This window comes from Pinus tabuliformis, chromosome 9 (genome assembly GCF_031772625.1).
Source record: "Pinus tabuliformis cultivar Carrire ecotype Pingquan chromosome 9, CPIR1, whole genome shotgun sequence".
Classification (NCBI taxonomy): domain Eukaryota; kingdom Viridiplantae; phylum Streptophyta; class Pinopsida; order Pinales; family Pinaceae; genus Pinus; species Pinus tabuliformis.
This window is the reverse complement of record NC_142307.1, coordinates 1,204,548,893-1,204,564,766: the sequence shown is the minus strand read 5'-3', so window position 1 is coordinate 1,204,564,766 and position 15,874 is coordinate 1,204,548,893. Positions and strand designations below refer to the sequence as shown.

General features: G+C 36.9%; 1 protein-coding gene across 7 annotated transcripts in view; it reads left to right on the top strand.

Moving 5' to 3' along the window:
- The window catches only part of LOC149152871 (putative receptor-like protein kinase At1g49730), a 213,513-nt gene extending 199,399 nt beyond the window's left edge, over window positions 1-14,114 (top strand). For 2 of the 7 annotated variants that reach the window (XM_089440297.1, XM_089440295.1), the window contains exons 3-9: window positions 11,550-11,873; window positions 11,957-12,218; window positions 12,344-12,429; window positions 12,535-12,602; window positions 12,702-12,791; window positions 12,926-13,010; window positions 13,096-14,114. In XM_089440297.1, coding sequence (XP_089296423.1) covers window positions 11,550-11,873; window positions 11,957-12,218; window positions 12,344-12,429; window positions 12,535-12,602; window positions 12,702-12,791; window positions 12,926-13,010; window positions 13,096-13,457 — 1,277 coding nt within the window. In that variant the 3' untranslated portion in view covers window positions 13,458-14,114. The remainder of the gene's footprint in view (window positions 1-11,549; window positions 11,874-11,956; window positions 12,219-12,343; window positions 12,430-12,534; window positions 12,603-12,701; window positions 12,792-12,925; window positions 13,011-13,095) is intronic. The other 5 variants (XM_089440301.1, XM_089440298.1, XM_089440300.1 and 2 more) reach the window with 5 other exon arrangements.
- Window positions 14,115-15,874: the final 1,760 nt, after the last annotated feature.

Here is a 15,874-nt window from a genome sequence, read left to right as displayed (position 1 = left end):
TTTTGCATCGCTTCTTTCCATTCATCATGAGAAGCAGCTTCTTTGAAGGAAGTTGGTTCAAAATCTGTAGACAAGTTCAATTCACAATCATAAGAAACATCCATATCAACAGGTGAATTAGAGTCATCTACATCACCTCCATTTTGTCGGTTTGAATTTCTGGTTCCTGTTTTCCAATTTCATCAGGATGAACACTTTCAAGTGTCTTTGTCAGCCACTTTGGGGGACCTTTCTAAGATGGTCCAGGCTGCTCTGTTGATTGAGTTGGGACTGAATCAAGATTGAGTCTCCCAATTTTATCAATTACATCACTTAAAGCATCATCTGTTGTTGGAGTTTCATTCGGGGGAGAGTGTTCTTCAGAAGAAGATTCCACATGTTGATCTAGAATAGGAATCCCCCCTTCAAGATGTGGAATCTGATTATCAAATTCTTGAAATGATTTCGTTTTTGCGAACCTATCCAAGCGATCAAGTTGCCGCTCAACAACATTGTCAGATTTGGATGATTCAAGAAAAATTACATCTCTAGATACAACAAACTTTTTATTTACTTCATCATAGAGGCGGTATGCTTTGGAGGTGTTTGAATACCCCAGGAAGATACACTTACGACTTCTAGCACCAAGTTTGTTTCTATGTACCTTTGGTATCAAAGCATAACAGGTGGAACCAAAGACCCTGAGATGTTTTACCGAAGGAACATGTCCATACCACAATTCATAAGGAGTCTTGTTTCTTATAGCATTAGATGGACATCTATTCTTTATATATGCAGCACATAGAACAGCATCAGCCCAAAACATTATCTTTACATTTTTGAAGAAAAGCATGGATCGTACCATATTCAAGATTGTTCTATTCATTCTTTCAGCTACACCATTCTGTTGGGGATTATAAGGCACAGTTGTTTGATGTTTGATCCCATGTTGGCGAAGATAGTTTTCAAATTCATTTGATGTGTATTCTTTTCCATTATCAGTGCGAATAGACCCAATATGAGATTGTGCATCATTTTCAATCCATTTATGAAAATTCTTGAATGTTTGAAAAGCATCAGATTTGTTCTTCAATAAATAAACCCAACACATTCTGATGTAGTCATCAATAAACGTCATGATATATTTATTTCCATTTGCAGAAGGAACAGGCATTGGACCACATAAATCTGAATGAATGAGTTCAAGTTTCCTATGTGCTCTTGAATGTGAATCATGAAAAGACTGTTTGCTATGCTTTCCTAGAATGCAAGCATCACATTGCTTAAGTTTCCTAGGAATTGTAGGCAAACCAGCAACACCATTTTTCTTCAATAAGCAGAGACTGTCATAGTTCAAATGTCCAAATCTAGCATGCCATAATAAACTTGATGGAAGTGTACCTTCTTCATGATGAGAAATATATGAGAAATGTTGTGCATGAGCAGAGGTTCCTTGCAGTTTGAGAAGCCTTTCTTCTTCTATTCCCCTCATGACAAGTGAGTGGTCAGATGCTTTTCTTACCTCAAGCTTGCCATCAAACATATGAATGGAGTGACCTTGCTGGCGGATGTGGACCAAGGACAACAAGTTTCTCTTGAGCTGTGGGAGATATAGAACATGATCCAGAAGAAAGTCTGGAAGACCAGGCAGTTTAAGCCTGATTGTGCCAAGCCCTGATGGCTTGATTTTTGATTGATCTGCAAAGTATATTGCTCCATCAACATTGTCAATAAAATCTTCAAAAAAATCTTTTCTATGAGTCATGTGACAGGGTGCTCCTGAATCAAGCAACCAATCATTTTTCGAAGAAGCAAGTGAAGCATTAAACAAATCTTCACTTACTCCAATGTTACATTGTGCCTCAATATAGTGAGCGGATTCAGGTGCTTTACCTTTGTCTGTATCATCAGTTTTACCTTTCTGTTGGTTTCTTTTCTGCTCAATTTTGTCCCATGGTAGCTTGCATGTAGAGGCATCATGTGATCCATTTCTTTTGCAGCGAATGCAGTGCAAATCTGCCTTTTCTTCTTGAGGGTGTCTGCCCCCCTGCCTCTGAAATATCTTCCTCTTTCTCTAGTATGCATACTGTAACAAAAATTATTTCTGCTGATAGAAAAATATTTCTGCCAATATACAGTAAAAATTGTACTCAAAAGGGTATTCTCAAAAAATTTCAAATCTTTTTCTCATATACCAATATGTACATCAATACCTCATGCTACAACTTTATGCAACATATTCTCTCCAAATGCCTCCAATATAAATGCATCCATTATTACATTCAAATATTACATGATATGGAAAATATGTATGAGCATGGGCAGAGTAATCCATTGTATCCACTAATTTCGAGCTTTCAATACATAACAAATTATTTGCAACATCTCAAGTTTTCAATATTCTCTGACCAATCAAGGAATATTATATCAAATACCAGTCAATACACTCATCGAGGTATGGACCGGCCAAATTTATATACAAAGAAGAGGCCGAGCTGATTGGCTTCCTGCGTGAAGGCTTTGAAGACTCCAGAGAACCAAAATATTCCAGCAATTCGAACCAAATCTGATGGCACTTTAAACGGGGGAGTAGTTCTTGACAAACCGTCCCAAAAAATCGAACGCTCAGAGCACCAGCATAACTTCTTTTTAACTGATTAAACAAATAAAACAACGCTGGAGTGCGCCAGGCCACCGAAGCTAAAACAACAATGTCTATTCAAATTCGAAACAACGCTGGGGTGATGCTGCTTAAACTATTCAAATTCGAAACAACAATAAACTAATCAAATACTTTCTGCTGTTACGCTACAAAGTAAGCTGACGGTTTCTGGTTCTCAGATCAACGAGTGGTGGTGGTCGTGGTGAACTGCAACGCCCAACATAACTCATGACAGGCTTTCAAAACCTTAGCGATGGTGGCTAGAATGAAAGAGCAAGCGCAGGTACCAAACGTCCACAAGGAAAACCTTCCACAACTCCGATATTGCTGGAAACTATCAAGAATGAGAAGACTGAGATAAAATCCTCCACCGCAAAACAACGAGAGGTCAACTAATTTTTCAGAAAAAACTCTGGCAACGTGTGAGAACGAAACCAGATTGCTATTACATAACCCTAAACATTATACCATGACCAGCCCACGATTTATGAGTGACTTCCACTTTTTATAAAAAATACAAAATGCTCACTGGACATTCCAGATACAAATATCTTTCATCAGTCCTGATTTCATATGGACAGCATTCAAACACATAGCGTTGAAGGGTATATAACATTCAACGTTCACGTTTGAGATGGAATGAACACACAACGTTAAACAACAGAACCAGCATTCAATAATGTCAGAACAACGTTCAAAAAAATGGGCGGTCGATAGGGAGTTTGCAGCAGCGCGCGTTATGGACAGAGGTGGTATCGCAGCGCTGGAAAGGAATATGGCAGAGGCAGTAAGGACAGTGGGGCAGCTACCATGTCAGGAGCAGCTAATTTTATGGAGAACCTGCTCAGCTATATGGAGAGCAGACAGGGAGTTACAAGGGACACAAAGGCTAAAAAAGAGCTGGCTCTGATACCATGTCAGGCCAGGCAATAACTCCACAAAACAAAAACTGATTCGTATATCCATTCAATCAGGTAGGTCTGTTATATACATGAGGGAGAGACTGTTCAGTTCATCTCCGATGACTGTTCACATTTCTCAATTATTTATTTACAATAATTCCCCAATCACAAGGATTAGGTGTCAACAGCTATGTTGGAGGAGGTGGGCCATAGGGTTTTGAGAGAGGCCAACGCTATAAAGGAGAGGGGGGCCTCCTCATTTTGGACATTCGATTAGGTTGCATTTGAGCTAGTCACTTTGACTTAGAGCACGCTCGCTGTTTAGCCTGTCTGCAACACTGTTTAGTGCATCGAGTGTCTCCGTTTGGAGATCTCACCCTTAGCCCCAGGGGACTTCGAGTGCCTGCTCGGGCAAGGTAGTTCCATCAGTATTTTGCAGGAGGAGCGATTTCTGGAGTTGAAGGGGAGCTGAGTATTTTGATGACTGCGCAGTCTTGAGAGGGGAGGACGTAGTTCTTTGGGGTAGGAGCTCCAGATTGGGTTTTGTGGAGGATTTGAGCTGGGAGATTGAGTAGGGGATCAACCCTTGCATATTGGAGGATTTTGGTAGAGTTTCAGGTGGAGTTTTGGAGGATTCTCTTTAGGGGTAGCGCAGAGCCTTGAGGGATTGCGTAGATCACCAAGGGGGTGATTTTCGGGGTAAGCTATTTTAGAAAATCTTTCTAGGATTTTCTAGGTTTATTGAGCAGAGGCCGATTCCAGAGTTTCAGCATTTTCCGAAGAGGGGAACAGCCCCAAATCCTCATTTGGTTCCAGCAGTAGCAGCAGCACAGTAGTTCTCCGGCAGTTTGGACGCAGTTCACAGAGAGGCCATTTCCTTACCATTCTGAGTGTATTTCTTCACTTGCCTTGTGCAAGTCGAGGTGCTATCTTTCTGATCACCTCTTGTACTCTTTTCATTACTCAATATAATAAAATGGCTTAACATTTCTCTCTGCATTTCTCGAGTTTTTGCTTATATTCCATGTATACATTATTGTATGTTGCATTACTGTCATTTCTCTGGTTGGAGTTTGTTTGTGTTTGAGGGATATCTCTGATAAGGGATATTACACTTTGTCATCCCCAAGGCTAGTACCTCATAGGATCAAATCAACGCCTTCGAGTGAAAATTATTTCTTTGATCTGTTCCCCCACCTTGTCTAGGGTAACAATATCATTGGTTGATATACTCTTTCCTCATACCCTAGACTGGGTCCACTTGGTCCATGTGGTCCTGTTCCTTTGGAAAGGCAAATCTTCAAGAACCATCTGGGATACCAATTTCAACAAGGATTTTAGGGATTGGGAAATTCCTTCACAAGTCATATCTCATAAACATAACCCTCAAATCCTCCCTTCCTTTCCCTAGAATACATTGTACCTTGCTTAGAAAGAAAAAAAGCTCCATCCTTCAAGCTCTTATGGGAAAGGGATTATTTGGGTCACTCATATCTGATTATTGATTTATCCTTCATCGTTGACTCCACAATATACTGGGTCTCCTCCCATTGGTGAAAGTCCGTAAATGGAAGGGAGCCTTAGCTGAGGTGACAGTGGGATAAGTCTCCATTTGTTGCCCTTGGTCTAGCATTTCCCCTTTAGGTCCCTTGCTAGTTTGAGCAATAACATTGCACGCATGCTAATTAATGTCTTAGCCATATTTTGCATTTTAACTTTTCATTTTCTTTCATTGTGGCCATCTTAAGTTGTTACCTTCTTTTAGCTACATCAACCTCCAAGGAAAAGTTTCTAGCACAGACTCAAGGATGAGGATATGACATCCTAATGAACCAACACGACAAACTCGAAAGGTGAATATGAAGGGAATGATGAAAAGTGGTAAGTATGGGATAACTATGGGCACACTACTTTAATCCAAGTTTCCTAAGGAAAAGTGGTAAGTATGGGATAACTATGGGCACACTACTTTAATCCAAGTTTCCCAATGAAAAGTGGTAAGTATGGGATAACTTTGGGCACACTACCTTAATCCAAGTTTCCCAAGTGGTGCCCCTCCTAAAATCCTAAGGCCTTAAAGGACGTCCAACTAGACTAGGGTCAAAAACTAACCTCCTTGGTAAGGTGAGAGAACAAATTCAAAGTAAATATCGATCGATCATCCAAATCACCCCTTGATTCACATTAGAATGCCCAAAACATTAAGTAAAAGCATATTATAGCAAATGGTAAGTTCTCATTGAATGGTGGGCCACATTCCTTCAAGAGGAATGTTGAATGGTGAGATGTGTTTGACCGGTGCAAATGTCGAATGAATATGGCATGTAATCATATATTGAGCAATGTAGGGTTGATGGTTGGCTGGCTGTCCAAAGAAAAAGAAAAAATTTCACCTATGGGGTTACCCACTTTTTGGTTGGTAATAATCCCAAACTTTGTAAGGTTCTTTAACACTAAATTTTGCATTATTTCAAAATTTATTTTCCATAATTAGTGTTATTTTCTTGCTAGTCTACATTTTCTATTTTAAATTTTTCATTTTTAGATCAACAATATATTTAAAATTAACTCCTAGGCTCCATCACCCAAGAGGTAATATTAGGCATTGATCTACTAACCTATGTTCGAGGGTATTTAGTGTAGGGAGGCCCTCATTGGCTTTGTAGGAGTTGACCTAAAGAGTGGGGACTCGTGCCGAAGTGATAGGGGGCACTTGTCCTTTGTAGTGCCACTTTAGCATCTAGTTAGGACTTATTAGTGAGATCTATTAATTTGGGTGGTAACAAGTCATTTTACTCCAATCAATTTCTCATTTCTAGATTTAGCAAGATATTAAAATTAACTCCTAGATTCCATCACCCAAGAAGCATTACTAGGAACTAGTCTACTAACCTTTGTTGGAGGGTATTTAGAAAACAAAAGCCTCCTTTGGCTATGTAGGAGTTGGCCTAAAGAGTGGGGACTTGTGTTGAGGTGACAATGGGCACTTGTCCTATGTGCTACCACCTTAATGTCTTGTAAGGTCCTTAACAAGACTGTTAATTTGGCCAGTAACAGGCCAAACATGACGTAGGATGGAACATACTATGTTGCCAAATGTTTGAAATGTCAAAAAGTAAAGAAAAAAATCAACTTCAAGTTGGTTTATTAGAGATGTGCTTGCTCTAGAGTGGAAATGGGAAGAGACTTATATGGATTTTATTATAGGTTTCCCTAAGACAAGAAGAATGATTCTAATATGGTGGTTATGGATAGATTCAATGATGATGCACATTTTACACTTGTTCATACTAGTTATAAGTATTTAGGCATTGTTGAGATATTCTGAAGGATGTAGCTTGATAATTTGATTACATAGAGTGCAAAAGAAATTGTATCAAATAGAGCTACAATTATCCCTTATATAGCATGACTAATCGTAAGAAGATTTTATGAATGTATATCATAGACAAGTTGTTCAAATGGGGTTACCTCTATCTTGTGGAATTTGCTTACAGTAATGGCTTTCATATGTCATTAAACGTAAGTCCTTTTTGAGTCAATGTATGGGAGAGATGTAATGATCCATTGTGCTAGAATGATATAGATAACAAATTTTTGATCAATGAAGCACAACCCTTCAAGACTCATGGGTATTGACAAGTCATATGCCAAAACAGGTCACCCGCATAGAACCCGAGCATAAGACCCTTACTTGCATAAGAATCGCATAAGACTTGTGTTGACCCATTGACTCGTATCAAACTTGTATAGACCTGTATAAGACCCATCCCTGGTAGGAAATTTTGATTTTTTTCTTTTTCTTTTTTGTGCTTAAAATTTACCACATTTTAATTTTTTTCTATATTTTGCTGAGTTTTATACGAGTCTTATAGGGGTCGTTCCCGATTCTTATACAATTCCCCGAGTCAATAGCTAGACGAGTCCTATACGAGTACGAGTCATGGAACACTGGTTTTGATTGTGTCAAATATGCTTAAGGATATGAATGAAGAAGTTGCAAAATAAAGACATCATTGGAAGGCGGTTCAAGATTGTTCCAAAATCTATGCATATGTTCATAAAGTGTAGAGAGAGTTTGCAATAGAGGAACATGTGATCTTGAGGGTAAAGCCCAACAAGAGCTTTTTGAATCTTGGGAATTGCTCCAAGTTGTTAGCAAGATATTATGGACTGTTTTAGAATTTGGAGATGACTGGGTCAGTTGCATATAGGTTTGGCTTACCACCTAGTGCTAAGAGTGCATGTTGTATTTCATTTTTATGTTGAAGAAATATGGGCCTTATACTAATCATGCTCTTGATTGATCTTTGATGAAGGTAGAACTTATGTGCATCCTGGACATAAAAGCCATAGTGTTTTGGAAACAAGTCATTGCCTAGGTAAAGGTAAGATGAAACATTACAGCTGAGAGGAAGTGGCTTGGGAAATGAAGGATGCCTTGTCAGAACAATGTGTACAGTTTTTTTAAGGATAAGGTTGCATCAAAGTTATTGCTAATTCTAACTAGGAGGGAATGTAATACCCCAATTTTGGCCATCAACTAAAAAAAAACACCATGTGCAAATCTATGCCCTTGTCGTTCAAGAAATAATTTTGAGGATTGAAGGCTTCCTCAACCATATGTAGAGTCCAAACTTGTCATGGAGTTAGGACATCACCAATTTTAAGTAGAGGCAGAAAATAACAAGAAGATAGCCTAAAGCTCAATCAGGGATGTGCAAATGAATTGTGATGCCTTCCAGTGTCACTAATGCGTCAACAATTTTCCAGACACTAACAAATGAGGTGCCCTTACCATCTTTTGATTTTTTTTCAATGTTTATCTTGAAAATTATATTGGCAGAGTTCAAAAAGTAAAAAGCTTCAAGTTGAACAAGAGTTCTTTCGTAGTGAACTATATGGCCTATTTTTGGTCATAATGTTGACAAGGATGGTTTTGCACATTGACATAGAGTATTTTATTTGCAGTGTGGTGGACAACACTAATGTGTTTGATGGAGTCGTAAAATTATGTGGGCGTGATGAATTACCTCCATAAGTAGTTTATCAACCGCTATTTTGACAGTGCCTTATCTTCAGATGCATTGATAAAGGTAAATGCAAATTAGGTCTGGATTGATAGATAATGATAGTCTCTGATAGTGCATCTATATTGGTAGTAGGCAACCCCCCATTACCATTTGAAGTGGAAACAAAGGCATCAAGATATGCCAAGGATCCATGCTAACCCATAGGAAAATCCAATATTGTTTCATCTGGGGACATTTTCAAATGCTTCAATGGAGGTACGGTAATAAGGAATACAAGGATGAAGGATGGTTCTTCTGAAGGAAATGTTGTCAATGATTTAGCACTGATTGTTACATAATTTCTTGCAAACTTAGATTTGGATGAAATGGTGATGTCCAATGGATTATTCTTCTGCATTGACTAGGAAATCTCTTAGGATCCCTCACGAGTTAGTGAACAATCATTGTACTTTGATTCTTTTGGTCTCAACATTAGTTTCTATTAGGAATCTGCTTCAGTTCTAAATTTATTACTATCATATAAGGCTTCCACTCAATGTTACTTGGGAGCGGGAGCGGGAGCGAAAACGGGAGCGAGAGCGACCATTTTCAGAAGCTCCCGGTTTGGGAGCGAATCCCGGAGCGATTTTTTAAAAATATATATATATTTTTATATTTTTTAATTTTTGATACATATATGTCAACAAAAACATGTAGAATGATGAATTAGATATAAAAAACATAAAAAAGCATAGATTGAACCATATAACAACAATCATCTAGAAGTTATAATCTTCATCAACCACATCCGCAAGTTAGTAACATAGTAACATACAACATTGAGTCTCATGATTCATCAATCTTAAAGTTTCAAGCTTTCAAAATTCAATATATAACATTTATCATCATTGATCACCAAAGTTGTACTTGTAAGCTAAGTGTAACCATTACAACAAATAATATCTAACATGAAATGAAATGTTATAAAATGAAATGAAATGAAACAACTTTCAACTTTCATGAAGCATCATATTCATAATTCATTACTAATGAGTTATAATTGCCAACTTCAAACTTAAATTGTCATATATTGTTTAAAAAAATATCATAATAAATATGAAAGAGTCAATAGTTATAAAAGCTACTAGAAACTAAAAAAGAGAAGTAAATCTATTATCTATTTCTTATGCTTGGGCCTCTTGCCACCACAAGAAATGTCTAATTTTTTAGTCTTGTTGCAAAATCAGGATCTTTGTCATTAATATCACCCTCCAAGCATTAATATCCAGAGGTATCTTTGTCATTACCTTTGTATCTGTATAGGGATCTTTGTCATTAATATCACCCTCTAAGCATTAACATAAGATAGAAAAAGCATAGCATGTCAAGTCAAGATTTTGTTTGAGTGATGCGTACATTTTTAGAAGGGTCATGATAGAGGAGTTCGACAACCAATGTCACTAACATCAAGGTACATAGAGGGATTGGTACTCTTGATTAAATACGAGTTCCATACCCTAATACATGACAAAATTCAATGGAAACATTGCAATCCCCCAATCCTGAAATCCTGAAAAACTGATAAGTCTGTCGGATTTTGAATGAAATCTAAAATTCTACTTTCTCCATATGAAATCCAATGAGGACGAAACCTCTCTCAAACATCCTGAGTCATTTCATGGTAATGTTAAAAATTTAAGTAAAAGTGACATTTTCTAAATTAAAGAAAATGTCACTTTTACTTTAAGAATTTAACATTACCATGAATAGCATATCAATACTAGGGCCTAGACTTGATCATTAAGCTGCCCCACTCAAAAACTATTTGTTTCTTTCAAAAAAAATTGCATTTTGAACATTACTACAAAAAAAAAAATGCAAAAAAGGCAAACGCTCCCTAAAAGGCAGGGAGCGAAATTTTTTTTAGGGAGCGCGTTCCCGAAATTGCTCCCTTTTCAGGAGCGCACTCCCGACCCACTCCCGAGTCGCTCCCGCCCGGAGCGCGGATTGGGAGCGGGAGCGGAGGGGGGGGGGCGCTCCCCCGCAACTATGCTTCCACTAGCATATATATTATTACTATACTAAACTAAACTCATTTGAAGCGTTGTATAAGTTCTTTTTGGGATTCCCATTGAGGAAAAATGTGGGAAGTTACATGCCTTATCATGAATTAAAGACTAATGTTCCAGCTTTGTCAAGGATCTTCGACCATTTTTGTTATGATGTCAAGAAAAGATGAATCTTGTTTATAGTTATGTCATTCCTACATGAAATAATATGCAGACTGGCTACTAATACCAACTATGGGTTTTGTTCTGGATAGGAAGCAAATGAAATTATTGTGTGTTGTTTGTTATTGTGGTCATGAAAAATCACGGATTTCCTTTTACTTCAGGTCTTGCCCTGCATTTCTCACAAGAATAGTGGTCTAAAAGAACTAAATATTATCTCGAGAAAAGAGGAAGCTTGTTTCGAGTAATGGCATTCCTGCATGAAATAATATGCCTATTGGCTGGTAATAAGTATAACAACTATTTTTTTTGCGACATATAAGAAGCAAATGCAAGTATTCTGTATTGTTTGCAGTTGTGGTGATGAAAAGTTACTGGTTTGTTTTTACTTACTAATGTAATTCATTCAAGATCTTTTGAGTGCATCCCTCGTAAGGGTTATTAACTTGTGGCATAAGAAAGCTAGATATTATCTTAGGAAAAGATGACGTATGTTTGTTGTCCTTCCCTCATTAAACAACATGCAGATTGGCTGCTAATAAAGACTATGCTTTTAGTGATTGATAAGGACATAATGTTATTACTGAAGTTTATTCTGTGTTAGCAACTGTGATCATGAAAAATTACTAGTTTATTTTTACTTATTTAATTTAATTCACTCCAGCTCTTTCTACTTCATTCCTCCAAGAATTAGTAACTTGCATTGTAAAAAAATAAATTAAGTTGCAGACTGGTTCTAAATATCTGTTTTCTTATGTGGCAGTCATGACACAAAAAGATAAACCATTCTTCCCAGTGCCTTCACCAGCATTGTCACCAACTCTGGACAATCCTTCGACTTCTGCAAATTCAACTGTTTCTTTTGTTAAGAAAGCTGACTCGTCTCATTGGATGTTAATCATGGGTATTGGAGTTGGACTTACAGGATTCATTCTATCTTTGTTTTTTTTCTTGCTTGTTTTAATACAAAGAAAAAGAAAAGAGCTTAAGAACTCTGAGGAATCTAATCTATTTAATTGGACAAAGAACCTTATTCCAAGCTTATGCAGACAATCAGAAAAGTGGACAGAAGGTGGGTGTTCAATAGGTAATACATTTTGAAGCCTTGGTGCACAATCTTGAGTCTTGCTTATTTCTGTCATGCTGGAAACTAACATGGTTTTATTGCAGGTCAGGCATCTATGTTCAGACTCTTCAGTTACAAGGAGATCAGATTGGCAACTGATGATTTTAGCACAATTATTGGAAGGGGAGGCTTTGGATCAGTTTATAAAGGGCGATTCCAAGATGGTCTTGTGGCTGCAGTGAAACAAATTGATGGTCTATCTGGACAAGGTGAAAATGATTTCCTCAAGGAGATGGAACTTTTAGGGAGACTGCATCATCGGCACCTTGTGACTTTAAAGGGGTTTTGTTCAAAGCGATATGAGAGGTATGCATTTTCTGAGGAATGGATTTATGTTGTTGGCAATAAATCCAACTCCTGTGCATGGTTCATTTTTCAGATAGTATGTTGTTATATTGTGTATCGATAAAACATATTTGGAATTTTGTTAGTTTGATGCGGGGAGACAATCTTGTATTTTCTAGGTTTCTTGTATATGAATACATGGAAAATGGGAGTCTGAAAGAGCATCTCCATGGTAAGTCTGTTAGAGTCCCGAAGTGTAACAGTGGTCTAAAGTTTAAACTTTAGTGGTTGTGAAACTGTTAAGTGATCTGATGAGGCCTAACCAATTTTCCTGCAGGTCCAACGAAGACTTCCTTGAACTGGATAACCAGAATACAAATTGCAGCAGATATTGCTGCCGCTTTGGTAAGTCTAGGAAGCACCAATTAAGGGTAGTGCTTATTCATCATTTTAAAGTTTTCCTTTGAGGGATTTTTCATTTCTATATTTTTCATACGTGTTCAGGAGTATCTTCATTGTTATTGTGATCCTCGCCTGTGTCATGGGGATATCAAATCCAGCAATATCTTATTGGATGTAAATTTTGTTTCAAAGGTAATTTACTCCTGCGTCATATTGAGATTAAATGTGATAAATTTGCTGTACTTAACACAAAACCTATACTGAGCTTTCGTATAAGAAGAGTGTGCTCCAATTCTAGGACTAACACATTTCTTGGTTTTATAAAGTTAGCCGATTTTGGTCTTGCTCGTGCTTCGCCAAGTGATGGGAATAATTCTCGGCATACGAATTCAGATATCCGAGGGACTCCAGGTAAATGTTCTGTATGAGCGTTTTTCTACATAAGGTTGTCTGCAAATTTCTATATATTGGTTGTTTATTGGGATAGTTTGTCAAGTTAATGCAGGTTATATGGATCCAGAATATATCATTACTCAACAGCTAACGCTCAAGAGCGATATTTACAGTTATGGGGTTCTCCTTTTGGAACTTATCAGCGGTAGAAAGGCTGTTTATGAAAAAACAAACCTGGTTGAATGGGCCCAGAAATATATCTTAGAAGAATCTGAGTGGCCCAAAATGGTTGATCCAAACTTAGCAGATACATATCGTTTTGAAGAACTGAAGTGTGTGATTAACATAGCAAGAATGTGCACCCAAAGAGAAGGTGAAGCGAGGCCTTCAATAACAAAAGTTCTCCATCTGCTATATAATAACTTAGATGTTGTTAGCCCTGATGTCAATACGAGCAGAAGATGAAGGATACAGAAATAAACAACCTAAGCAGCCAAATAACATGTATAGTTCAGATGGTTAAAATTGGTTGAACACGATTCTAATCTTCATCTCTTGAAGTAGAGGAAATAGAAGACGGTGGTGTGACTCTGGTACGTAAGTCCAACTCTGCAAAGACTAATGCCTGTGTCGCCATTCAATCCTTAAAAAGTTTCTGTCTTCCATTATTTGATGCTTGATTGCAGCTATTTATTATTATATGGGAGATGAATTATGAAATTAAGTGGAGAATTCCATTTCCTGCTAATGTTTGCCTTATTTCACCATCTCTTCTGGTATGTAAATAATTATTCATGTGATCCCTTTGCCAATTCAGAAAGGCCTCCTTTGTGGGGTCTTTCCTAAACAACTAAGCGATTAATTTATTGAAGGCATTGACTTGTTTCCATCCGATGTAGAAATTCGCATTGGTCAACATGTTTATGTTTACAATAGCATGCCCCACTTGGGAAATGGTGCTTTAGTTTTCGATATCGTTTGGTTAGAGTAGGGAGGTAAATTATCAAACTCAGTTAGCTTACACGTTTAAACAGATTTCAAGCTCAGTTCACTTCAACTGTGTAACACGAGTTCATTTATATACGGTGCATAGGGATATTTGTAACAAACATACTTCATCACTAGACAAGTTTGGAATTTTGAAGCCTTTGATATAGTTATTATTCACGTAAACATTGATACATGCTTTCAAAATTTGGTGGTAGTGGTATATAATTATTTAGCTAGCATAGATTATTTTTACTTGAGAGTCTTATTAATAAAGAAATTATAGGTTAATTTTTTTTAACTTTTTATAAATCAGTTAAGATGAATTTCTATGTTTATTTGTATATAAAGATAATTTTTTTATATTGATATTGCATATTAGAAAAATAGGAAATATATGTTTCTTCAACTTTTTCATCAACATTCAACTATATGTCATACTACTAAAACATATATCTAACCAGCCTTCTTGTAGTAAAGGTCCCAACAAAATAAGGCCTAATAGTGATATATAATGGTCTTATGACAATTACCTTTATGACATGCTTTACAAGTGACTAATACATTACCCACATTAGTGTAAAAACATAAAGAACTAATGGGTATTGCTCCATACTCCAACACAGCCGCTTAATTGGGCACTTCTTATTTCCTTATCACTTCCCCTCAATAATTTTTATGTGGTCTAACTTGGACACTTCATCATCTACCTAGTTTACATAGATAACATCAATTTATTGAAGTTTGTATAAAGGAATAACAATCCACCAAAATACATCGGTAACCAATTATTGTAATCGTTAATATAGGAAGCCTTTTCACATATATGGTTTAGAAGTTTTTCACATATATGGTTTAGTGTTTCCTTAACTCGAGTTCATTGAATTCATCATAAATTTGTTGCCTCCATCAACAATTCCAAGAGTTAATTCAATGTAACAATTCACCCACTCTCTACTAATACATGTTCCTTGATTTATTCTAACATACAAAACAATTCATATATAAGTTTTTATGCATCTGCAATGAACACATGGCTCATTAAATAAAGAAGTGTTATCAACTCCTTTAAACGAGAACAACTTGCATTATTAGATTAACTCAACAATAAAGAACGTTGGCCCCATAACTTCAAGTTCTCTATGTCCACTTTACCTCTATGAAGTCTTTTTTAATAGATTGTTAATGAAGGCCCCAAGACTATTGCATAAATATGACTAGGCTAAGTGATAGATGCACACATTGTTGAACTCCAAAAAGTAGCCTAACACAACCTTAATAAATCAAAGATATGCATTCATTTACAAAGTCTTGCCATCATCTTTCCTTTGCACATAAGAAATACATGACTTTCAAAGTCACATTACAAGCATTGCAAATGCCTTACAACATGATCCCGGGGTATTCCCCTTGGGGCAAACATCAATTCATTGCACAATAAACATATTAAAAGTATTAGGAGCTTACAAACGAATATTCAAGTAGCAATTATTAAGGGGATTGGTAGTAGCTTCTAAATTGTAGTGAATATCTGTGTAGAGATGTGCATGCTAACAATGTTTGGTTTTGACACTCACCAACTTGCCGTCAATAACAATTGAATGATCTCCATTATACACATAAAAAAATTTAAGAAACATTATTGGAATATATAGAGAGCATGAACATTGCTCATTACAAGCACAAGTGATGTGTTTATCCATAAAACCTTTACAACCCTTTGTTACACAACCAACATGTAGGCCACCATGTTCTCTTGCAGAATATGCATAAGATATGCCTTAGTAGCAACATCATTGGAGGTGTTGTTAGATAGTATGATTTTCAGATTGCCAACTTGCTTTACCAAGACCCCCTTAGCCATTTTGGGATTCTTCCCATGATTACATAACATG